Source organism: Prionailurus bengalensis, chromosome A1 (genome assembly GCF_016509475.1).
Source record: "Prionailurus bengalensis isolate Pbe53 chromosome A1, Fcat_Pben_1.1_paternal_pri, whole genome shotgun sequence".
NCBI classification, from domain to species: Eukaryota; Metazoa; Chordata; class Mammalia; order Carnivora; family Felidae; genus Prionailurus; species Prionailurus bengalensis.
Window position 1 is genome coordinate 22,909,881 of NC_057343.1, and position 25,563 is coordinate 22,935,443.

The following is a 25,563-nucleotide window of genomic DNA, read 5'->3' on the forward strand; positions in this document are numbered from 1 at the left end:
CTTAAGTAAACTAATTACTTCAACAATTTTCTTTTCATGCACATTTTAAAAATTATATTCAATAAAAAATAGTTGTTATAGAGAATTCACATTAAATCTCTATTTGTTAATATATGCTTATCAGCTTTATAGAAAGGCATTTGAAGTAACTTATTATAAATGATATTTAAAGATCACAAAGTTGAACAAAAACCTATTTAACCTATGTGTATCAATATCAACCTAAAATGTCATAGCAAAAGCATCTCAACAAACAGACCATGTACAATACCTGTCTATAGGATCAGCCTGAAGAGTTTTATCATGATCCAGAAATAATCTTGCATCAAGATCTTTGTTTTTAAGGTAAATTTCTTCATATTGTTTAGAGAGACTTTCCACCTCAAAAGAAAAAAAATACTGGTGATTATCCTTTTCATATCATTTAATCTCTTAGTCCACAGAAGTACAGATTTAATTAAAGAATCTTTGTACAGCAATTTTATAATATAGACAGAGTTCACATGCAGTAATAGAGCACATCTAAAAGTGACATTAAAAAATTGCTATCTTTTTAACTCTAATCTTAAACGGATTTTATGCATGCACCCCATTCATTAGAGTTTTTTGTAGACAATGATCACCAATAACACAAAATAGCACTGAGACAGATCTGTAAGACAAAAATAAGTATTATTTTAATCAACTTAATTGCCAAGATGCTCCAAATAGCCCATACATCCCTCACTTTTAATCTTCCACTATGATTATGAATATAAGAATATTTTTCAGGGTGCCTGGGTGGCTCAGTTAGTTAAGCATCCGACTTTGGCTCAGGTCATGATCTCACGTTTGGCGAGTTCAAGTCCTCCTGCAACAGGCTCTGTGCTGACAGCTGAGTCTGGAGCCTGCTTCCAATTCTGTGTCTCCCTGTCTCTCTGCCCCTCCCCTGCTCATATTCATTCTCTGTCTCTCTCTCTAAATAAATAAACATTAAAAAAAGAATATTTTTCAAACATTATAACAAACTCCTGATTATACATTCTGCCTATCTTTTCTAAATTCTTTGGTGGCATTCCAACTCCCCGCCCAATTAACATATCACAATGTATTCCTAATCTCAGATACCTTTTCATTTCATTTGTTAGAATCTGTAATTCTTTTGTAAGTTCTGATTCATTATTTTCTAAACATAATTAAAAACCAATGCCCAGTAAATAACTATTTGGCATGACTTCTGCTATGACTTTTAAAGTCAAAATATTTCTAACCTGAGAGAACTAAAATTGCATTTTAAAAGGAGTGGTAGGAAGAAATCCAGCTAGTGTAAATTTTTTTCTATGTAAGTTTTTTAGGTAGAACAGTTATTCATGTTAATTAAGTTCAATCACTGTGCCCTATCTTAGTGAGGCGCTAATTATCAATCATTTATTGACTGGTAGCTATTACTGCTATTTGAAAGATGCTGGGGGGCGCCTGGGTGGATCAGTGGGTTGAACATCTGACTTCGGCTCAGGTCATGATCTTGTGGTTTACGAGTTCAAGTCCCGCGTGGGGCTCTGTGCTGACATCTCAAAGCCTGGAGCCAGCTTTGGATTCTGTGTCTCCCTGTCTCTGCCCCTCCCCCACTCATTCTCAGTCTCAAAAATAAATAAACATTAAAAAACCATTTAAGAAAGATGCTGGGGCGGGGGTGTGGGTAGCTCAGTCAGTTAAGCATCCGACTCTTGATTTCCACTCGAGTCATGATTTCATGGTTCGTGGGTTCGAGCCCCATGTCAGGCTCTGCGCTGGCAGTGTGGAGCCTGCTTGGGATTCTGGCTCCTCCTTTCTCTGCCCCTCCCCCAATCACACGTTGTCTCTCTCTCTCAAAATAAATAAATAAACAAACAAACATTTTTTTAAAATGCTGGCGTAAAGTTTATTTTAGGATTTCTACTAAAACTGTAATCCTTTCTAATGAAGGAAGAAAAATTACTATGAGTGTCCAAAATTCTTTAGAGCTGTGAACAGGTTATTTTTTGGCACATCAGTTGATAAGAAAGCTCAGTAATACAACATTTGACCCCATTTCTTGCTTCTCTAGTGTCTTTTGCACTGCATCCCAATCTTAACAAATTAGCTGGAGTTCACTGAACAGACCAAACTATCATAAATCATTGTCCCTTTGAATCTATAATTTCTAACACTGAAAATATCTTTTTTTCTCATAAAGCTTATTCACTTCAGAAATCACATCTCCAAACAATTTTCCACAAAACCCATCTGCCCCACTTTGGATTAGGTGGATATCACAGCACCATGTGCAGACTTGTATCAGACTCTTGCAGACTCCTCTCATGTTCTATTTCTTTGTCTTTTTCGTACTATGACCTTGTTGACTGTGAGTTAAATCTCTAATGAATAATATCTAGCACAATGCCTGGCACACATTAAGCACTCAATAAATGATTGTTGGATGAGTAAGTTTATTAATTCAAGGACTAGCTACCAATTGGGGGAGTAGAATCAGCAGACTAGCTATCTGATTCCATGTCTTTTGGTCTTGATAACTAATACCAGGTGCTTCTAAAACATTGCTTTAGCACTGAGTACTTGTTCTTCATCATTTATCTAAGCATTCTTTTCTCCACATCTTACCACGTAAAGTTCTAGGTTGTTCTGTTCTCATTGGAGAGCAAGATATTTGAGGCAAAATATGAAAAGAAACAAAGATGGATGGCACACCACTAAGGTAAAACATTTCTGCAATATAATCACAGCCATTTCAACCAAATTTCTTTTCAATTAAGTAGTTTAAAGTATTCCAAAGAGATGCTCCATAATATAGTAATGCCAATAATGTTGATAGCATCAAACCATGGATCCTATGCTCAAGGATGTAGAGCAAATCAGAATCAAAATTTTATTGTGCATATTTAATTATACTGTACTTAAATATAATGGCCTTCAGAAATCCAAAAGCCCACACTTTGATTTTTTAAAATTTCAGTATAAATCAATTTCTAGTGAAAATTATAAATGCTGCTTATTTATACATCTGAATATATACTCAAAAGGTTTTTCTGTTACTTATATAAAGTTGGCTTAGCACAATTCTACTTAGATTTCTTTCCTTGGGCAAAAAATATTTAATATACAGCAAAGCAACTTTAAGAAATTAGACAGCTATTCCTTCCTCCCAAAAGTCCCAAAACACATTAACTTTTTATTAGTTAATTTTTCCTTCCTACCTCTGGAAGTCCATTAGAAGCTACAATTCCAAGAGAATTCATAAAAGGTATGAAATTTTTGAAATAAACATTTTTCACCTGAAAAAGATAAAGTTACAACACAGCCATTAAAAGAAAAACCTTAATGTCTGTCACTTTTAACACTAGAATGAAAGTGCTAAATGACATTTTAATCAAGGACTTACATTCAACCTAATGTGATACTTATTTATAATTAATTCAATTATTTACTTTTTAATTTACGTGAGGCAGATTTCAAGTCCTAGAATGGAAGTGGAGTAGAGGACTGTTAATGAAACGCAATTTATAAGAAGAAAACCCATTGAAACCAATCTCAGTATTCTGCATTTAACAAATGATGAAAAGATGGCTCAAAAAAATTAGGCAACTTGACCAAAATTACACAGCTAGGAAGTGGCAGAGCTGGAATTAAAACCCAATGTATCATCAAAGCCAAGACTCTTTACTTCTCCCTACTATCTCTGATTTCTCCCTGAAGCATATTTTTAGGCCACTTCATATTTATCATGATAGCTAGCTTAGGGAACAGTCAAGTATTTTTGCAGAAATTTAGGAAAATAACCTGTTTTTACAAGAAAATAATTTCACACACATAAAGGATACCCCATAATTCAATTCAAAATCACATAAAAATATTTTGTAGAATGATGCATTTTCATACAAAAGCATCCTACATTTATTTAACATAGATAATAAAGACTGTAATAGGAAACCTGGAGTCATATTCCAGGCTGTTGTGCACTTGCAGTGTGCTACAAAATTTTAAACAACTTACTTATTTTCATTTAACTTCTCAAAATCTGAAGTCTACATATATTAAGGTAGAAATAGTATCAGTTCATATCTTCTACTTCACATATAAGTTATAAAAATTGGCTTTTGTAACACTTTTTGTTTTTTAATTAACTCCCACTTAACTGGAGTATTTATAAGGTAGGTAGTTTTAACTAACCAATTAGTATTAACTAACCAATAATTATATAGCCATAAATGTAACTAATCAATATATAACCAAAAACATTATATGTAAATACCCACTGTCAATTGACTGTCAATGACTACCATAGTTTTTAATCAGCTACACTTTAAAAATCATTCCCATATTCTAAGTTACAGAAGTTATTTAAAATGAAAAAATTTTAATCATTTATTCCTGATTTTAGAAATAAAATTTTATAAGTAGTTCTGAAATCCATAGAATTAACAACCAGGAATTAGCAAACTGTATTTATGTCTGTTCATTATCTTAAGGGACTTAGCAATAGACTGGGTTAAAAAATATTTCAACTACATTTGTCAGCTTATTAACAAAGATTATTTGTGATTCTAGAAAGTCAAACACACACACACACACACACACACACACACACACACACACACACGTATAAAGTTGATACATCTGTATCCACAGGTATACATCTGCATCTTTGCTAAAACTGACAAAAGCCACAGTACTAGAATTTAGGTATCTTGGTAAATCATTCCAACACTTCTTAAACTAAATTTTGAGATCATACTCCATTCCTTCCCAGTTGACAGAGAAATTTCAAAGATGCAACATTTCATACAGCTATCTGGCAATAGTGAACTGTGGACAATATAACAATTTATGAGAGAAACAGCATTGTACACTAAAAGGAGAAACTGGTAGCAGATTTACCAAAGTCTAGACTCTGTTAGTAATTAGCTATCAATCTCTAGAAGCTCATTCACTCATTACTAAAAGGAGGTTGAGTACATTGTTTCTAACATTCCTTCCAATTCCAACACCCCAGATTCTGTGAACAACATAAGCAATTCCAGGATGTTCAAGTATATGCTCTACCATCCATTAGTATCTGGTGTAATATTTGGAAAGAGTGTATAGGCTGAACAGCAATTTAATGTTGATATTACTTAACACCAGGATTTTCTTGCAGGGTATTTTAAACCTTAGGAATTATCAGTAGCCACAGAAGATTCAAAGAGCAAATTCATTTGAAAACTACTGCCTTAATGATGCACCTTTCAGTGATTCCTGAATAAGGGAGGCACTCTCTTTAAAATCAAAGTAACTTAATATGAAAAGTAATTTTTTTCTAAATATTTTGCTGCAAAAGAATTAGCACTAATTACAAAAGCAACTTGTCACGAAAGAAGTATATACTGTTAGGAAGAACTTATATCTAAATCTACTTCATTTTAAAGAAATCATGAAGTTAAATTACCTCATCTATATTACATTCATGTTCTTTACAGAGAACTTCAATAATTCTTGTATCATTTTCTAGTTGTTTTGCTATCCGTGCACTCCTGTTCTGACCTCGCCTTGGTGTTCGAGGTGAACCATTAAAAGGTATTACAGCTGTTTCTGTAAAAATGGTAAATTAGGTAAGAACAATTGCACATTCCACTGTATAAAATAATGAAGTATTCTAACTCGGGGGATCAGAAATAATCTTGGTAACATTCTGCTACTTTTATTTATTAGGCTTCATTAAAAGGCTAATAGTCTCATCTATCTATTGAATATTTGTTTTATTTACTGATAATAGCTTTTGCCATCCCTATTCTCTTCTGCCCCCAACCAGCCCAAAAAGAAACAATTATAAACAAGATGTAAAGCCCTATAGGCAAATATGGAGAAGGCAAGGGAAATAGCCAACTTATAAACTTACTCTAAAATGTATCCTACTCAGTCTGTAAGGGAAAAAAATGTTTCCTATCTTGGAGAGTCTTAAAAAGAGTAAGTATTTATGGATTTAATTGCTAGACATAGTATAAAAATAAATAAAATTTTAAAGTTTGAGCAAAACCCACAATAAATTATGCTTTTAAAAATATATATTAATATGTAAATATTAATATATATGTATTATATTAATATATATGTATTGTAATATGATAAAGGGTGATTTTTTAAAAATCTTCTGCATTGTTTTCAGTATTCCCCATTTAAACTGAAAATGGATTCAACTATTAAAAGAGATTACAAATGACTAAATATAAAATGTATTAACTGCCTCCGGGCCTAACCACCAACTTACAGGAAATTGAGAGAATATAGGAACATGTTAAACTATACAACAAAATGCAGTCAGAAAAAATTAAACCATGTGAAGCTGCACAGAATAAACCACCTAATTACTTAATAAATCAGTTATAAGAAAAAAAAAAAAGAGACAGAAAAGGAAGGTTTTTTTGTCTCAAAAACGTTATCAACCAGTCATAAGGTATAGATCTTATTTAGATTCTGATTTAGTCAACCTGTAAAAAAAAAAAAAGTTTAAAATCACTTTTAAAAGACAAGTGAAAATCTGAACACTTACTAGATATTTGGTGGTATTAGGTTAGAAATCACTATTGATTTTCAGGTGTGCTAATAGTCACTATGCTTTTTAAAAAGACTACCTTTTAGAGATACATACTAAAATTTGTAAGAATGAAATGGTATACAAAGATGTGCTTCAAAATAATATAGCTGATGCAACTAGGCAGCAGATGGGGCTCCTGGTTGACCATAAGTTATATGTTGAAGGCACGTGATTAAGTACATGAGGCTTATTATACTACTGTCTACTTTTGTATATTCATCTGGAATTTTCATAATAAAAAGGTAATTAAAAGTTTACCATACCCAATTTAACACCTCATCCTGGTTTCTCCTTAACATAGCACTTAGAAAATTAAAACATGTGTTTGAATAATCCAAAAGAACAAAGCCTGTCAACCTAAAGTAACATCCTACATGAACTTCCTAAACTTGTAAAAATTGAAAAAAGTGAAGAAAAGACATATAATCATTACAGAATCAGAAATTTTTAAAATATATTGTTTTGTATTTTTTTCTCCCATTTTGGTTTCTGCTACTGATCTTTTTCTGTCAAACCACGTTCAACACATTTTTCCATGAAATTATCATTCAGGAAGATTAATTAGGCTTCAGTTTTTCAGCCACTTTCAACACCACTTTTGACTTCCATGTTTTGATCTGTCCTCTATTACTTTTAGTATTATTAATACTTTCATCATTTTAGGAGCAAGGAAGCAGTTCGGCCTAGTTAAGTTTACATTTTTCTGTGGTATAATAAGTGATTTTGAAATTCTACTCTTGATGCCACCAAAAGAAGCAATTCCATTCTAAGAGGAATATACTCATCTTTGCTTAATACTCTCTATTTCAACAACAGTTATTTTCTTTTTATTATTTTTTTTAGCAACAGTTACTTTCATTTAAAAACACTTCTCACCTCATCACCCACTGAAGTAGATGACAATTATATGCAAAAAAAGTTAGTCACATAATAATTAGCATCCAATAATACAATTTAGGTAATCTCCTCCTGCAGAATGGGCTACTCTTTCTCATGAAGTTTCACCCATATCTGTGCCTTACCTCTTATTTTCTCTTTACTAGGAATGTTCTACCCCAACTTTGCCTAACCCTCAAATGCTATCTACTCTTCAACACTCAGTTCATATCCACCTCTTTTATATGGTCTTCCTTGGTCTTCCCCTGCTTTCTCGTCGCTTGAACTCTCATAGCATTTACTATATTTTGACCCAGATCACTTAGAAAGTGATAATATACTGATTACTTACTTACTTGTCTTATCTCTACTTCTATACCTTATACTACTTGAGGGCAGAGTCCAGGTCTGATTTCTTTATCATCCCTTCAGCTCTAGAACTATGTTTTGGACCTAGTCGATATTAAATAAACAATTGTTGAGTAATGATGTAGAAGGTGCATAAATTATTTAAAATACTTACTATATGGTTCTTTAAGCAACGCAGGAGGTGAGAGTTTAATAAAATAATCAAGGACACAGAGCATTAACTGAAATGAGATGACGAGATCATCTTCCATTTGTAACACTTCCCCTGAAAATAAAGTAGGTTCACATTGTAAAGTAACAGACTAGAAACGGAGATTGAGATCTTTAAATCAGGGAAAATTGTAGGTATGGGCATATGCATATACTCATTTATTTAAGAGTCACTAAAGGCATACTGGGGTGCCTGGGTGGCGCAGTCGGTTAAGCGTCCGACTTCAGCCAGGTCACGATCTCGCGGTCCATGAGTTCGAGCCCCGCGTCAGGCTCTGGGCTGAAGGCTCGGAGCCTGGAGCCTGTTTCCGATTCTGTGTCTCCCTCTCTCTCTGCCCCTCCCCCGTTCATGCTCTGTCTCTCTCTGTCCCAAAAATAAAAAACGTTGAAAAAAAAATTAAAAAAAAAAAAAAAGAGTCACTAAAGGCATATTAAAGCTTAAAATTTTTTGTTTCACAAAAACTCAAGATTTGAAATATATAAAATATAAATGAAATATATAAAAGGTTATGAAATTATAAATGAAGCATAAATCTACCATGAGAATTTGACATTTAGCTATTATTATTATAATTCATTCCCTATGTCTAAATTCATTTTGTTTCTGGAGCATCTGGGTGGCTCAGTTGGTTAAGCATCCAACTTTGGCTCAGGTCATGATCTCACAGTTCGTGAATTCAAGTCCCATGTCAGGCTTTGAGCTGACAGCTCAGAGCTGGAGCCTCCTTTGGATTCTGTGTCTCTCTCTCTCTCTCTCTCTCTCTCTGCCCCTCCCCCACTCATGCTCGCTCTCTCTCCCTCTCAAAAATAAGTAAACATTAAATAAGTAAGTAAATACATAAAATGGTCAAGTGAAGTCAGATCAAATCCTCCTCCAATACCCAATAAAATAAAAGGAAAACATGTACTGGCTAAGTGTCAGTACCAACACCAAATTTAAGAGATACTGACTCAGGGTATCCTCATCTTTTCCTCCTCTTACGTGGAGGGCACAGAAATTGCTGATGAGAGAAGGGTAAAAGAGAGCAAGTAAATGGTAGCTAACTTTCTGATAAACACAGAGACTCCAGTATATTGTGCTGAACTGGGGGCCAATCTGAATCCCAACACAATCCTGTTATGGAAACAGGATGTAATTATCACTATAAATGTTCTATTGTAGAGTTCATTCTAACAAGAATCTCAGAACAACAAAGACTCACACCATTCTAGATAAATTCTCCACTTTCTCCCTCACCCCGACTAAAAATAAATATAATAAAAAGGCTGTACTCATATTGTAGCTCTTTGGGGAATACAACGAGCCAAAGATAAAATGCAAAGTGAGTGAAAAGAGATTTATTCACACTACATCAGAGAAAACAGAACATCAAACACCAACCACAACAGAGAAACTAGAACATCAGGTCAGGGTTGCCTACAAAAAGTCCTAGTAACATGAGGTGGGGGAGAGCATGAGAAACACAGCAATTATGCAAACACAGTACAGAAAATAAAACAAGAAAAGAAATAAAAGAATCACAATGTAAGAAGGGGAAAAAAATCAGAGAACCCAATCTGGAAGATAATATACGAGAAGAAAATGCCCTATGACTCCTTGCACTAAGAAATAAAAAGCACAAGTTATATAAAAATAAGGAGCTAGAAAAGCTAAGGAAAAACTGAGGACCAAATAACACCATTACAAACACAGTTTAGCTCAAAACAGAAGAAAGGCTCGAGACAAAAAACAGTTAATACAAAAGAAAAAGACCAAAAATCAGAATAATATGAGAAAAGATACTAAATATGGAGGACAAAAACAATCCAACATAAGACAGCTAAGTTCCTGAAACAGAATAGAATAGCACCTAACTGAATAGAATAATATTTAAAAATGTAGTGCATGAAGGGTTCCTGGGTGGCTCAGTTGGTGATCTCCTGGTTCATGGTTCAAGCCCCACGTTGGACTCCGCACTGGCAGTGCTGACCCTGCTTGGGATTCTCTCTCTGCTCCTCCCCCACTTGTGCTTTCTCTCTCTCTCTCAAAATAAATAAACTTGAAAAAATGTAGTATGTTAAGATTTCTTTGAAATAAAGTGCAGACCTTCAGTTTAAAAAGAGATATAGTGTTACAAGAAAAACTAATACAGAATAATAAAAAACAAAAGAGATATTCTAGTTAAGATAATGAACCTCAAACTTAAAAAAAAAAATCAAGTATTTAGACAGTAAATAAGTGGGGGCGCCTGGGTGGCTCAGTCAGTTAAGCATCTGACTTCAGCTCAGGTCATGATCTCACAGTCCGTGAATTCAAGTCTCGCATCAGCCCTGTGTCAACAGCTCAGAGCCTGGAGCCTGCTTCAGATTCTGTGTCTCCCTTTCTCTCTGCCTCTCCCCCACTCGCACTATCTCTCAAGAAAAAAAAAAAAAAAAAAAGTAAACAAGGGGCGGAAATTAAGCTAGTCTCCAATTTTTTAATAGCAATGTTTAATGCCATAAAACAGTGTCCTGAGGAAAACAAGTATGACACAAAAATAGGATAGACAGCCAAGTGGTCCTTCAAGTATAAAGCCTATGGACATGACTCATAAACAACACAGAGAATATGGTTCCAAAAAGCATTTTTTGAAAAACTCCTTCTTGGTAAAATCCAACCAGCTAAAGATGAATCAAAATAAAGAACTCAGAAATGGAGAAGCTGTAACAGAGAAGTGACAACAAACTTAGAATCCACCAAAACAGAGAAGTGAGAATAAACAAGTAATTTTAATTATAGAAGAGAATGTATGTGTTATAATCTTTGATAATGTTAATACGAAAATGCAAAAATCTTAAAGTAGGGAATGGGGAGGTAACAGGAAGAGTGGTAATATTAGTGCTCTTTTCTTTCAAGCAGATTAATACCTTTAAATCGAAACACAAGGTAAAATTAAAAAGATTGTAACCTTAATTTTTTAATAATGTTTTATAATGTTAGAGAAATTATAACTGGAATGACAGTCTAATTTTAATGATAATTATTTCTAGGTAGGTTTTGGGTAATTTTTCTACACTTTTCTTTGCATTTTCTGTATTATTTGAATTATGTATTGTGACTGTATCATTTTTATAAAAACAGTAACATTATTCTTAAAAAAAAAAGGGAAGAAGGATAAAAGGATATTAGAAACAGAAATGAAGTAAGACATTTCCAAAGCTGCTTCCAGTGCCATAGTTACAAGAACTTGCTAAGAGTTCACAAGCCACACAGAGAATTGGGGAGTGGGGGGGGCGGGAGTAACATTAAACTGAATAAAAAATTGAGCGTAGTCCAAAAGAATTATCAATTATTGCATTTGAAACATTCACATGTAACAAAAACAATGACTTTACCTTTAGCTAGTAAAAATGTGATCCAAGAAGCTTTTAGCACCAACAGAGAGTTTATTTCAGTAGATAGCCTGGTAAACAAACAGAAAGCAGAAAAAAATTTTACACTGACAGTCTTCAACTATTTTTTTCCTTTTACTTATTTATTTTGAGAGAGAGAGAGAGTACATGCACACACAAGGTGTAGGTAGAGAGAGGCAGAGAGGGAGGGAGAATACTAAGCAGGCTTCACCAACAGTGTGGAGCAATTGAGACACCCAGGCACCTCTTCCTTCTTTTTAAATTACAGGCCTAAGTTGATTGCGTAAGAGAATACAATCCATTTTAAATGTACAATTTACACATTAACTCAATTTGCTTCAATTCAGTGAGTGGTTTTACCAATATTTATATTTAGCCCATGTACAAAATGTACAAAATACATTTTGTAAAGGAAATATTTAATATTTCAATTCTAATCGAAAAATATGCATAACAAGTGGTATACTATGATGTACTTGGTTTCCAATTACTTAATACTTTCCTGGCCTTTGCTTTCTAATTAAAATCAACATTTAAGCAGAGACAGAGAGGTTTGGGTGACTCTACTAATTTACTACTATGCTTTGATAACTTGTTGGTATTAACAACTGGAATAGATTAATTAATAAACATATAATTTCCCTTTATATCAATCATCTTCAATACCACTAGTTCAGTGGGGCAGAATATCTCATATACTACTCATACCATTTCCAAAGAAAATCTCTAGAGCTCTTACATGGGTATACTGTTGGAGCATGTACCATATACATTTAAAAAGATAATTTGGAAATTTTAATATACACTTCACATTTACTCTTACAAAAACACTATGCTTTTAGTCTTACTAAAGTTAATAAAGTGCTTATAACGGACCCTCAAAAAAGATTTAGCCAGTGAATATGCATTTTCCCCTGAGCAGGTGATATGTTGCACTGAATGAATTTCCACCCTATTAGTTCACCTTGCAGTAAAGGACATGTATTTCGTACCACTGTCTTTGTGAGAAGGTAAGTAATCTGCACGGAGTATAAATCTATGACCTTAATTTATGAGGTAGCATGCTATAATCTATCAAACTAACCCTGACATTAACATGTTTGGGATTATTCCAGAAAAATCTTTAAAAAAAAAAAAAAAAGACAGGGGCAGCTGGGTGGCTCAATGGTGTCCAACTCTTGCTTTCAGCTCACGTCATGATGTCATGGTTTGTGAGTTCGACCCCTACATTGGGCTCTGTGTTGACAGCATAGAGCCTGCTTGGGATTTTTCTCCTTCCCTCTCTCTATGCTCCTCCCCTACTCATGCTGTCCTCTCTCTCTCAAAATAAATAAAATCTTTTAAAAAATAAATAAAAATAAAAGAAGATAAAAATAACATGCCAGGAAATACTTACAAACTGCCAGGTTGTGTCAAATATATATGTTCACATGTCCTAAAAGGAAAAAATAATTATATTACCATTATGGCTTTTTTAAAAGTTACTTTTAAATTTTTTTCATAACTTAGAAATCAATTTTATCATGCTTTATTCATCTTATTTCCAGAAGTATACATCTTATTATTTTTATTTTTATCCAGAAGTATACATTTTAAAGACAAAAAATTACAGCATTATTAAAAATGTTAAAGTAGGTTTTTCCAATACATGACATTTCCACACATCACTGTTAATATTTAACTACAAAAGGACTGGATTCCTCATGGGCATTTGTAACTCAGAATGTATTTTGCAATTAAATCTTGATCTAGTTAGAATCTCAGATCAGGTCGTAAAAGTTTATTTAAATATTAGTCTCACTAAAATAACTCAACAGTACTATAAACCATGTTTTTTTAGGACAATGGTGGAGTAAAAATTTCCACAGACCTGTTTCCCAGTGTAGTAACTATAATTGGTTGAAATTATTTTAAAAATCATTTAAAGTCTCTGGAAATTCTCCTGAGGGAATACATCAAAAAAGGAAACATTTGTTCATGAAAATCTACTAACTCTTGGTAAGAACAAAAATAGACTGGAATTCATAGCAAAACTCACTTCCTCCTCCTCTTTAGCTCAGCATCATAAAGCTCTACCCTGGGCAGGTGCAGCCAAGACACAGGACTCCCTCTCTCTGCAGTTCCCAGCACAGAACTATCACTCTGGGAAAGGAAGGTGGCCAGAATTTCTAATCACCCCCAGCTTTGTATGCAGAAAGTCTATCCCAGGCAAGAGTAACTGGGAGGTCGAGGGCTCCCTTCCTCCACTTAGCTCCCACTCAAAGGGTGAAAGTTCTATTCCAGGCACAGCTGATCAAGAATACTGGGGCCTTGACTTCTTTTACCCCACTTAGTTCACAGTACAGAGGTTCCAGATATGAAAAGCAATCTGAGAAGATTAGGGGCTACCATGTTTTCTCAGTGCCCTACTCTTAAAGTGGAAATGACATTCTAAGAGAAGAGGTGCACATTTCCCATTCTGACCTCATAGCAGTGGCAAAGTGATGCCCAGGAAAGAGGCAAGTCTTCAGAAAAAAGAGGTCTGAAGCTCTCTCCAAAGGAATTAACTTCATTTGGAACACAGTGTGGGAACTTTCAAGGCTAGGTGCCATTGAAAACCATGGAAATTTTGGTGGTGAGCATGTAAGAGGAGGCTAGCAATTGTATGAAAGCAACAAGCTGAATCTTAGACCACTTAGCAGAGAACCAGGGGAAGAAGGAGCTAAGAAGAGCTCAAAAAGAACAAGCCTCAAGGCTGACCTCAAAGACTATTTCTGAAAAGGGAGCCAATTTAATGAGATCAGATTGTGAAACAATTTGAGGCCCAGACATTGTCAAAAACAGCAAAATAATCATTCACCAATTAATGGAAGGTATATCAACAAAGTGATTAACTTAACAAGAGATCAGGGGGAAAAAGACTGTCAAAGAGAACCTCTTGAAAATGAGTCACCTCAGAGTGACTGTGCACATGTCCAATGGCTACACTGAAGAGCATTATCAAAGGCTGCACACTGTGGGACTAACATACTTCACTGAAATAACACAGCTAGGCCACCAAGCAAATGCAGAATGACAACAGAAAGCACCACAACATAGGAGAATCAGTACCTAGACTTACTAGGGTGTTATCAAAATGTTCAGTTTTCAAGAATAAATGAAAATATGCAAAGAAATAGTAAAGTAACTCTACATGAGAAAAAAGCATGCAATAGAAACTGCATTAAAGAGAGCCCAGATGTCAGACTTAACAAAGACTTCAAAGGAGCTGTTATAAATATATCCCCCCCCAAAAAAAATAAGTAAATAAATATATCCAGATAACTAAAAGAAATCATGCTTAAGGAACAAAGAAAGGTATTCTGATATTGTCTCATCCAATAGAGAATATCAATAAAGAGATATTATTTTAAAAGAACCAAATGGAAATTTGAGTTGAAGAGTACAACAACCAAAATGAAAAATTCACTAGATAGGCTCAACAGATCTGACCTGGCATAAGAAAGAAACACTAAACTTGAAGACAGACCAAAAGAGATTATGGTGTGTGAAGAACAAAGAGGGGGGGAAAAAAGAAGAAAAATGAAGAGGTTCACAGAAATGTGGGACACCAAAAAACACACCAATACATGTGTAATGGGAGTACCAGAAGTGGGTGGAGAGATAGGAGCAGAAAAAAAAAATTTAAAGAAATAGCTGAAAACTTCCTGAATCTGATGTAAAAACATTAATTTACATACCCAAAACACATAAACTCCAAGAAGGATGAATGTAAAGGAATCCATACCCAGATATATGACAGTAAAGTGTTAAAAGACAAAGAGAAAAACAGGAAAAAGATGATAGAGCATGTAGAAAGGAACCCAATAACATTAACAGCTGACTTCTCATGAAACAATGAAGATCAGAAGGCAGTAAGATTACATATTCAAAGTGCTGAAAGAAAAAAAATGTTAACCAAGAATCATATCCAGCAAAACTGTCAAGAGTGAAAATAATAAAAGAGACATTACCAAATAATAAAAGAGAATTTGTTGATAGCAGACTCATTAGAAATACTAAATACTAAATATTTCTCATAAGAAATACTAAAAGAAGTTCTTCAGGCTGAAAATAAGTAACACTAATTCATATCCACATGAAAAAACAAAGAGCACTGGAAAAGGTGAAATTATTGTGCTATAAAAGATGGTAATAACTGCATATTTCTTCTCATAACTGATGTGAAAGCAACTGTATAACACGGTATGTACATAACTGTATTTTGGGGGCTATAACATATAGAAATGTAATCTATTTGCACAAAAGAGGTGGGTGGGATCAAAGCTGTGTTGGAGTAAACAAATGACACTAGATGGTAAACTGAATCCATAGGAACAAATGAGGAGAACAAGAAATGGCTTAATAAGACAATTAATGTAACAAACTCTATAAATACACACTTGCTTTTCTCCATACTCTCAACTACTTTAAAAGACATACAACACAAATGTCTGTAAACTGATAAATAAAATGTGATAAAACCATACAGTGGAATATTGCTCCATAATAAATAGTAACAAAGTAGTGAAACATGCTACAACATGGATAATCCATGAAAACATGCTAAGTGAAAGAAGCCAGTCACCAAAAATATGTAAATAAAAAAATGTATATAGACAAAATTACTACCTTATAATAAAAAGTAGTTTCTAATTACAAAAAGGACTTTTTGTAATTATAGAAAAGATGTTTAATGTCCAAAGCATTGTTTTAAACTGTAACTTAATGTAACTCAAACTAAAATGCTCTCATACAGTAAAAGATAATTGCATTCAATATATGTCTGTGCTAATATGGTAGCCACAAGCACTTACAGCAAGCTACCGAACACCTGCAATGTGGCTAGTACAAATGAAGTTGTGCTGTAAATGTGAATTATACACCAAAGTATTAAAAAAAAAACTTAGTATGAGAAAAAGAATGTGAAATATTTCATTAATAACTTTTATATTGGTTTTATGTTTTATTAAAATATAACTCATATAGCATAAAGTTTATAATTCTAAAGTATATAAATTCAGTAATTTTAGTGTATTCACTTCGTTTTACAACCATCACTACTATCTAATTCCAGAATATTTCTATCGTCCCCCCAACCCCCCAAACAAACCCCCTATCTATTAGCAATATTCCTTGGCAATCACTAATTTACATTCTGTTACTATGGATATGCCCATTTGGACACTTCATATAATGGAATATATGCTCTTTTGTGTCTGGCTTCTTTCACTTAGCTTAATGTTTTCAAGGTTCATCCATGTTGTAGTATCTAAAAGCACTTTATTCCCTTTAATAGCTGAACAGTAAAATAATCTACCTTTGGTTATTATGAATAATGTTGTGTGAATTATACATGTTGAAATGAGATATTTTGAAATATGTAAGTTAAATGAAATGTTAAAATTAATTTCACTTGTTTCTTTTTATTTTTGTCACATAGCTACTAGAGTATTTAAAATTCATGGCTTACATTATTATATTTCTCTATAATAGCATTAACAAAGCTCACATCAACTTTAAAAGCTACCATTTATTATGCACTTAATATGTGCTGGCAAGTGAGCTAACCGGTAACATTGTCTTATTTAATTCTTACAATTACCCTGTAAGGAAAATATTACTGGCTATATTTTAGACCGAAATTGATGTTTAGAGAAGTTAAGGAACTTTTCCTAATTCACACACTCAGTAAGTGACTAAATTAATATTCATACTTAGATCTTTTTCATCATATATATTGCCATACATATATGCACACATACAGTCTGCTCTGAAAGGAACAGGCTTTGATACCACAGTTAATTTTCCTAATTGCTCTTCAGAAAAAAGTACAAATAAGATAGGAAAAAAACCTGACAATCCACTTATATAACTAGTTAACAAAAAAGGCCCAAGTGATCTGTTAAGGCCAGATCTGACTGTCATTCCAGATCAAAATTATTCAATGACTCCATCCCCTGCAAGGCAAAGTCCAAGCTATCAGTCTGAACCCTTCCTACCTTTCAGCCATCAGAAAAACAAAGTACATAATGCTACTGCTTTGCCTTTGTACACATGCTAATCACTCTGCCTGGGAAGTTCAGTCACAGTTCCTACACATTTTGCTTGGTGAATTTATCCTTAAGCCTTTTCAGATATTGCATTTTATAGTTTTTACTTGATCAAAAGTACCATGCAATTACCCTTCTCACCCTTGAACATACACGACATTTTGCCCACTATATAATTTCTACTTCTCATATATAATCTTCTAAAAGAGAGCATCACATGCATTACTGCACTTATTTTTATTAAAGAATATAATTTATTTACTATAAGCTTCTTGATGATCATAGTGTGATAGATTTTATATCCCCAGCACCTAACATATAACTGAGTACTAACAGGCACTTAGTTAATGCTTGTTGTAGTTTCTTAATTTATTTGCAATAAAATAAGCTGATAGCTAGCCTAAAGATTCTTAAAGTATATTCTACAAAACACTATTTCCAGGAGGTTTTAATTGATGTTAAATGCATATAAACAAATATTAGTAGTCTAATAAATTTAGGAAATGATGAACTCAACAGATTCCACATATTTTATTATATAGGACTTTTAAGAATCCTGAGTTGCCAATGTACAGTGTGACTCTTTAAAGGGGATATAGTATATAAATTTTCCCAAATTGGGCGAGAAATATTTTTTTGTTTTAAAAACATATGTGGAAGGGTGCTTGGGTGGCTCAGTCGGTTAAGCATCTGACTTCAGCTCAGGTAACGATCTCTTGGTCTGTGAGTTGGAGCCCTCCATCGGCTCTGTGCTGACAGCTCGGAGTACGGAGCCCGCTTCAGATTCTGTGTCTCTCTCTCTCTGCCCCTTCCCCACTTGCACTCGCTTGCTCTCTCTTGCTCTCTCTCTCTCTCAAAAAGAAACAAACAATTAAAAATTTTTTAAACATTTGTGAAGGGGCATCTGGCTGACTCCATCAATAGAGCATGTGGCTCTTGCTCTTGGGGTCATGAGTTCAAGCCGCATATTGGGCATAGAGCTTACTTAAGGAAAAAAAAAAACCCCAAAAACAACAAACAGTGGAAAGTTTACTATGTTTATTACAGGCACTGGAGTCATCACTGTCTGCATTACCTCATTTAGTACATTAAAAAACCTAAGAGGATAGGCACCATTATCAATTCAGCTTACACACTAGAAAACTAAGCACTAAAGTTAGGTAACTAGCTTGTCCAAGATCACACAGTACGTGTTGGAGCCCAAAGTAGAATACAACTTCCTTTACAACTTTTTATTTACCTAAAATATTAACTTTCATATTTTTTACCCAAGTGAAATGAGCCCCCAAGTGGACACAGCAACAGGCACAGGCCAGATTTGGCATCGTATCCAGTGGCAGTGGGGACCTAGATAAAGAGTGTATTAAAAACTCAACCCACATTTATCTTAATTTTATCTTTCTCCCCATTGAACAGTAATGAAAAGTCTTCTAAACCACCACTGAGAATACAAATCATAGCTTGGTAGTATACGTCAGGTACACCTACTGGATGCTTTCTCTTTCTAAACAAAATAACACCATTAGGAAGAAGTTTAAATTTTAAGGTCACTCTTCCATTGAGAACTAGAAGTCTTCTTCTGGCAGAGAAGGCTAAAGTGGGAACTAAGCTTAAAGTTCGTTAAAGCAAATGAGAAATATGAAAGGACCATATAACAATTTTGGAGGAAACATTCAGAATTGTGTATAACTGGATAAAAAAGAAAGCTATAAGAACCAAAAAAAAAAAAAAAAAAAAACCTTATAGCAAAGGGGACAAATCTAAGGGGTAATATACAACAATATTACTAAACAGAGTTCCCAGACGGAACCTAATCATGAACAGTAACATGAAAAATGGAGGTAATCCTAATAATATTTCTACTTTACCTTTCCAATTTGCTGTAGAGTGCACACAATACCTTATACTTCTTCAACAGTCTTGACATAGCATTATCAACTTTGGTACTCGTATCAACTTCTTTTAGTAAATCAAAGAATTTGTAGACACTAAAAGAAAATAACAGAAAAAAGTGAATCTGTAACTGAAAAAATGTCTTATTTCATTTTCAAAGCAGAGACATTTCAATTAAAAAGTTTATTAGCTCTACACCAAATCACTATTATATTCTTTAGAAGGAATTACTTTTTACATTTTATTAGACTTTGAAGAGTAAAAATCAACTAGCTTCAACTTACACCCCTGTATCTGTATACCTATGCCTACATTTATTTATACAAAAACAAGGGTTATGACAGGCATATACATACATATTTATTTCCATACCTACCCATATGCTTTGAAAATCATAAGTTCACATCTATTTATCTAATTCCAACAAAAACCATGGTTTTTTGAACACATGGTTCATTCCAGTGTTTCCATTTCCATATGTATAACTCTTCATTCACAGTGAGAAACCTAGGATCTACTTATCTTTATTTATTCATTTAGTCAACTCCCCCTGTATGTAACTACCTTCCATCTCCAAAGCTATCCCCTCTCCCATATGGGCACTCTCCTCTCCTGCTCATACTGACTCCCCATCCTAGACTGCCCTCACCCCTCTACATGGACATCTTCCTCACCCTAGGAGACTGCTGACTCCCCTCCCGTAACTGCCCTCACCTCACATGTGCCATGACTCTCTACACTGGCTTACTACACACCCTGCTTGGTCTCTGACACTGCACACCAAGCAGTCCAGATCATAATCCCCACCCCCCAACCACAGCCATGTGAATGCCTTCCTTATCTCATTTGGACTCTAACATCCTTCTTGGACCCCGTGGCTCTACCCTATCACAGATGCACATACCTACTTTCTTCACTGCACCCCCCCCCCCAGTGGTTTTAGGACTGAATTGTTGGGGAAGGGAAAATAAAAACTGAATAAAATTTTTAAGTTGTTTAAATAATCTCTTTAAATCATTCTTTATTGTTTTCTATAAAAAATTAATCTATGTGAAATATTAACACGTTTTTCACCAATGAGAAACAGGGCACTAAAGACAGCAATCATCAACTGCACCTCACACACTCATTTCTAATCAAGATTGTCTAAGGAATTATACCAAAGCAGCTAAATGAACTAAAGGGTAGTCACCAGACCCACCCATAGGCTGTCTGGCAACTAATGAATTATAGGTTTCATTCCAAAAATGGACTGGACCCCTCAGACACTTATCTTGAGAACTGTAAAAATAAAAGCTTCAGCTAATCAACAGAGGGCAAAAAACCCAAAAGAAGGTTATTAAAATCCTCAGGATATAGAAGGGACTGGGGCAACCACAACAAGCTATGTGGAACAGCAAACAAAGAAGCAGAAATAATGTGGAGTAAATGATCATGATGCTGCTCAGAAAAGGGAATGGAGTAAATGTGTAGATACCTCCAGAGAAAAAGAAATCAACCTCAGAACAGCATTTATTCATGAACCATTCTCCATGAAAATTCCAGTTTTTATGAGATATATGGCAATATCTATGGAGGACCATGGAAACTGAATTGTTACTAGGGGTAACTTAATTGAGTATTCCTTCTGTAGCCCTTCTGTGAAGGAAAGAGAAGAGGAAAGGCTACAGGGAGGAAAAGCAGGTATAAAAAGCCATAATTAAGACACACGGATCTGTAAGTAACTACATATTCTAGAGCAGTGCTCCATGAATTGGTACTGGTTTGTTATCCGTCCACAATTAAATAAGTACAGAAATTGAGGGTAAGCATATAAAAACTTTCACAATTTAACACTAATTTTATGCCTGCTAAATATAATAAAAATAAAAATATAAAATATAAAAATAAAAAATATTACTATAAGTTTTTCATTTCTTTTTTTTTTGGTAATCAATTGACATTATATATTTTTAAATGTCAGTCCATGATATACTGAGGAAAAAAGTCCTTTACCAAAGCACATTTAAGAAGCAGTGGTCTAGATAACATTACTGGGTAGTTATTAGAACAGAGAGATGCCCTAAGAAAAAGTCATAACAAGTCATTACTACATTTATTTTAGGGAGATTAGTTATGACATGCCCAATTATAAAACAGTGCTGCTTATGAATACTCAGGAAAAAAGTATAGGAAAACATTTGCCAGGAAAATTCTTTCATGTTACAAATAAAAGATGTATTCGCTTTTCTCTTTCATATTTATTTAGTAGTCTATAAATAGCTATATAACACTGAATTGCAGCCATCTGTTTAATTTTATCTTTCCCAGTGGACTGAGTTTCTTGAGGTCACAGACTATTTCTCACCTCCATATCATTAGAACCTAGCACAGTATCAGAGTGCCTAACAGTTATTCCAGTTTTCTTTCTTTTTTTTGTAGGGGAAGGGCATGGAGGGGTGGTCTGTAGAAGGAAAGAGCTCAAGACCTCAACAGTACCTATGGTCGAGTCGAGTCATAAATGCTGATTCTATAAACTGCTTACTTCTCTATTTGCTGTAAGCTATTTAATTCTCATATAAAGTAGCTAATAATTTTCACTTTACAGATGAGGAAACTGAGACTTAATAAAGCTAAGCAATCTGCTCCAAGTCATACAGCTTGTAAAACAACAGAGACCAGATTAAAACCTGCTCTGTCTCAACCAAAGCATCCATATTCTTTTCAATCCTCTAGGACAGATGAATCATCTAGGTAGATGAAACATCTACCATGTAAATATACAAATTAATATAGAAATTTACTTATATATTTAGATTATTTCTCAGTTATATAAAAATATTTTGATTTAGTGATTTTATTAATCAAGTTAAACTGAAATCTGAGCAGTAAACCAATTCTAATTCACCAGGTTAAATATGAACATACAGTATTATGCTGAGTGAAATAAGTCATTCAGAGAAGGACAGATATGGTAGGTTTTCACTCATGTGATCTTGAGAAACTTAACAGAAGTCCATGGGGGAAGGGAAGGGGAAAAAAACAGAGAGGGAGGGAGGCAAACCACAAGAGACTCAAATACAGAAAACAAACTGAGGGTGAGAGCAAGGGGAAAATGGGTGATGGGCATTGAGGAGGGTACTTGTTGGGATGAGCACTGGGTGTTATATGTAAGCCAATTTGACAATAAATTATATTCATAAAAAAATAAAAAATATACAAGGTCTTTGTTTCCACATTTTATTTGGAGGCAGTAAGAAAAAGAGTTACTGAACAACACAGCAATTTATCTCATTTAAATAAAACACCAATTATGTTTAATTCTAGATGATTTTATCCAAGAAAAAACATATACTACTACCTTTCTGGTAACATTATTTACTGTTACATTTTGTAAATACACTGCAAATGAAATGACTGGAAGTCCCACAAACTTTATCTGCTCAGGATACAGTTCAGAAGTTACTAGAAACAAATTAGTAAATGCTTCTTATAAGGCTTATAAACTCAACAACAAACATTAATTCCTAGAGCAACTATGGACACTCAGCTAAATTTCCAGTCTCAAAAAGCATATAATTATGCATATATTACATTAAGCAATCTTAAACATTAATAAATCTTAGCTAAATTCCTTTAAGATAGACTTACAGTACTTTTATAAGTTTTAATCTAATAAGTCTACATTACAAACCCTTGTTCTTTTTGTCCACTTCATCAAGAGCTACAACTAGGAAAGTTCTAGAGAGTGAGAGACATGATGAAAATGTTCCCAGGACACAAACTGCGATATTCTTGAGAAAGTGCAACATAAATATACATTCATTAAGGCTTCATGAGAGAAAGTTCACTAGTTGACCTAAGTCCTTTAAAAGTTTTATTTAATTTCAACATTTCTCACTAGTTCTCTAAAGTCTATTAAGAGGAAAGTTCAGAAATACTTTTCTTTAATGGCAGAGGCCTATATTGATGTAAGAAATTTTACCTGGTTTCTATGTTTTTCTGTAGCTCAGTAAAGGTGAATGGCATCTCATCTAGGTCAACTGCTGCAATAAAGATACAGATTCCCCATAGTTCCTTTTTCCTTTGACTATAACCTTCCTGGATACAAAAAAAAAAAAATTCAAATATTTCATTAATTATTCACACACTAGATACTATACTAAAATTATATGATGATTTTTTTCTTACTCAATTTAACTTGCTTTTAAATTCTTATGATGGCATATAGTTGAGAGTATTTAATTCCACACTAACAAAAAATCTTTAATTTTATATTATAAAGCAAAAAATACTAGAAAGATCAAAAAGTTAAATTATAACTTACTGTGAAAAATTGAGGGGTCAGTTCTCTGAAGCAAATATTTTCATTTTTCAATAATCCAATGTCATCAGAGCTGACTTAAAAGATTTGAGTTCATAACAATTGTTGTTTTTTTTTTAAAAAGAAGCCTACTTTCTTATCTTCATTTTGCTTTGATACACTTATTTTTTTACCAATCTACTGACTCAAGTATTTTGTAACCTCATGAAATTCATATCTCTCAATGCCATAATTGTCTCCTTTGTAAAATGGAAATAATAATACACATCTCACTTGGTAAGAATTAAGTGAGAGTATACATCTAAAGCCCTTAGAATAATGCCTGGCATATAATTAGTACCTGATGAGTGATGGCTATGATTATCATTAGAATACTTTTTCCCTTAAAAATATGTATCTCTTTCTAAATATGTAAGTTTTGTAGGTAAAACTTGATTACATTAGATTGCAAACAAAAGAAATACCAAATTAGCTGATATTCTATTACACAACTGGAACAATTTGCTTACTCTCAATCGAAGGTTACAACAGAGCTGAAAAGTTTATGATGAAATTTTACATTGTTTTTAAATCTCAGTTACATATAAACTTTAGGAAAAGAATTGTTCTGGATTATCAAATTTTAATAATAAAAACATATTATCTAACTCAACTTTTCCTTAATTTCAGCTACATGGAAAACAACTATTTTTTATTTAAGTTTTGTTTTAATTACAGTATAGTTAACATACAGTGGTATATTAGTTTCAGGTGTACAATACAGGGATTCAACAATTCCATATATCACCCAATGCTCATCAGGACAAGTACACTCCTTAATCCCCATCACCTTTTTAACCCATCCCCCCTCACCTCCCTTCTGGTAACGATCAGTTTGTTCTTTATAGTTAAGAGTCTATTTCTTCATGTGTCTTTTCTTTTCTTTGCTGTTTGTTTTGTTTCTTAAATTCCACAATATGCAGCAATCTGTTGCATTTCTATACATATATCTTAAAACTTACAAATATACACCCACTAGAATGGTTAAATTAAAAAGACTGACGATATGGTTGAGACAACAAATGGTTGGTAAGGATGTAGAGCAAGGAATACTCAAATACTGCTGGTGATCATGTAAAATGGTACAACCATTTTGAAAAACAAGTTTGGCAAGTTCTTATAAAGTTAAGTATATACTTTCCATAACACTTAGCAATACCACTCCTAGGTATTTATACCCAAGAGAAATGGAAACTTTGTACATAAATGTTAATAACAGCTTCAATTATAAAAACCAAAAACTAGAAAATGTCCAAATATCCAAAAACTGGTGAACAGATAAACTGTGGTACAGCCATACAATGGAATGTTATTCAACAGTAAAAAGGAAAAGTACTGGGGCGCCCGGGTGGCTCAGTCAGTTAAGCATCCGACTTTGGCTCAGGTCAAGATTTCACAGTTCGTAGGTTTGAGCCCTGCATTGGGCTCTGTGCTGACAGCTCAGAGCCTGGAGCATGTTTCAGTTTCTGTGTTTCCCTCTCTCTCTGTCCCTCCTCCATGCATGCTCTGTCTCTCAATCTCTCTCTCGAAAATAAATAAAACATAAAAAAATGTTTTTAATAAATAAGGAAAAGTACTAATGAACACAACATAAACCTCAAAATTATCACATGAAAAAAAGAAGCTAGAGAAAAAAGGGTAAATCCTATATACTGTTCTTCCTTTCCTACAAAACTCTAGAAAAGGCAAAATTAATTTTTAATGGCAAAAAGTACATCAGTGGCTGCCTTGGGACAGGAGTGGAGGTGTTGTTAGACAACAAAGGAAAGGAGAAAACTTTCTGGACCAAAAATTTCTATACTTTAATTGATGGTGGTAATTACATGGTTGAGTGCATTTATCAA

The 25,563-nt window shown here is 33.8% G+C and overlaps 1 protein-coding gene across 1 annotated transcript in view; it reads right to left on the minus strand.

The window, feature by feature from the left end:
• The window catches only part of RB1 (RB transcriptional corepressor 1), a 180,128-nt gene that overhangs the window by 114,640 nt on the left and 39,925 nt on the right, over positions 1-25,563 (minus strand). The window contains exons 3-10 of the mRNA XM_043578450.1: positions 23,342-23,457; positions 19,353-19,472; positions 12,810-12,848; positions 11,396-11,463; positions 7,986-8,096; positions 5,441-5,583; positions 3,213-3,290; positions 272-381 (exon numbers count right to left, since the gene is read on the minus strand). Of these exons, the coding sequence (XP_043434385.1) occupies positions 272-381; positions 3,213-3,290; positions 5,441-5,583; positions 7,986-8,096; positions 11,396-11,463; positions 12,810-12,848; positions 19,353-19,472; positions 23,342-23,457 (785 nt within the window). The remainder of the gene's footprint in view (positions 1-271; positions 382-3,212; positions 3,291-5,440; positions 5,584-7,985; positions 8,097-11,395; positions 11,464-12,809; positions 12,849-19,352; positions 19,473-23,341; positions 23,458-25,563) is intronic.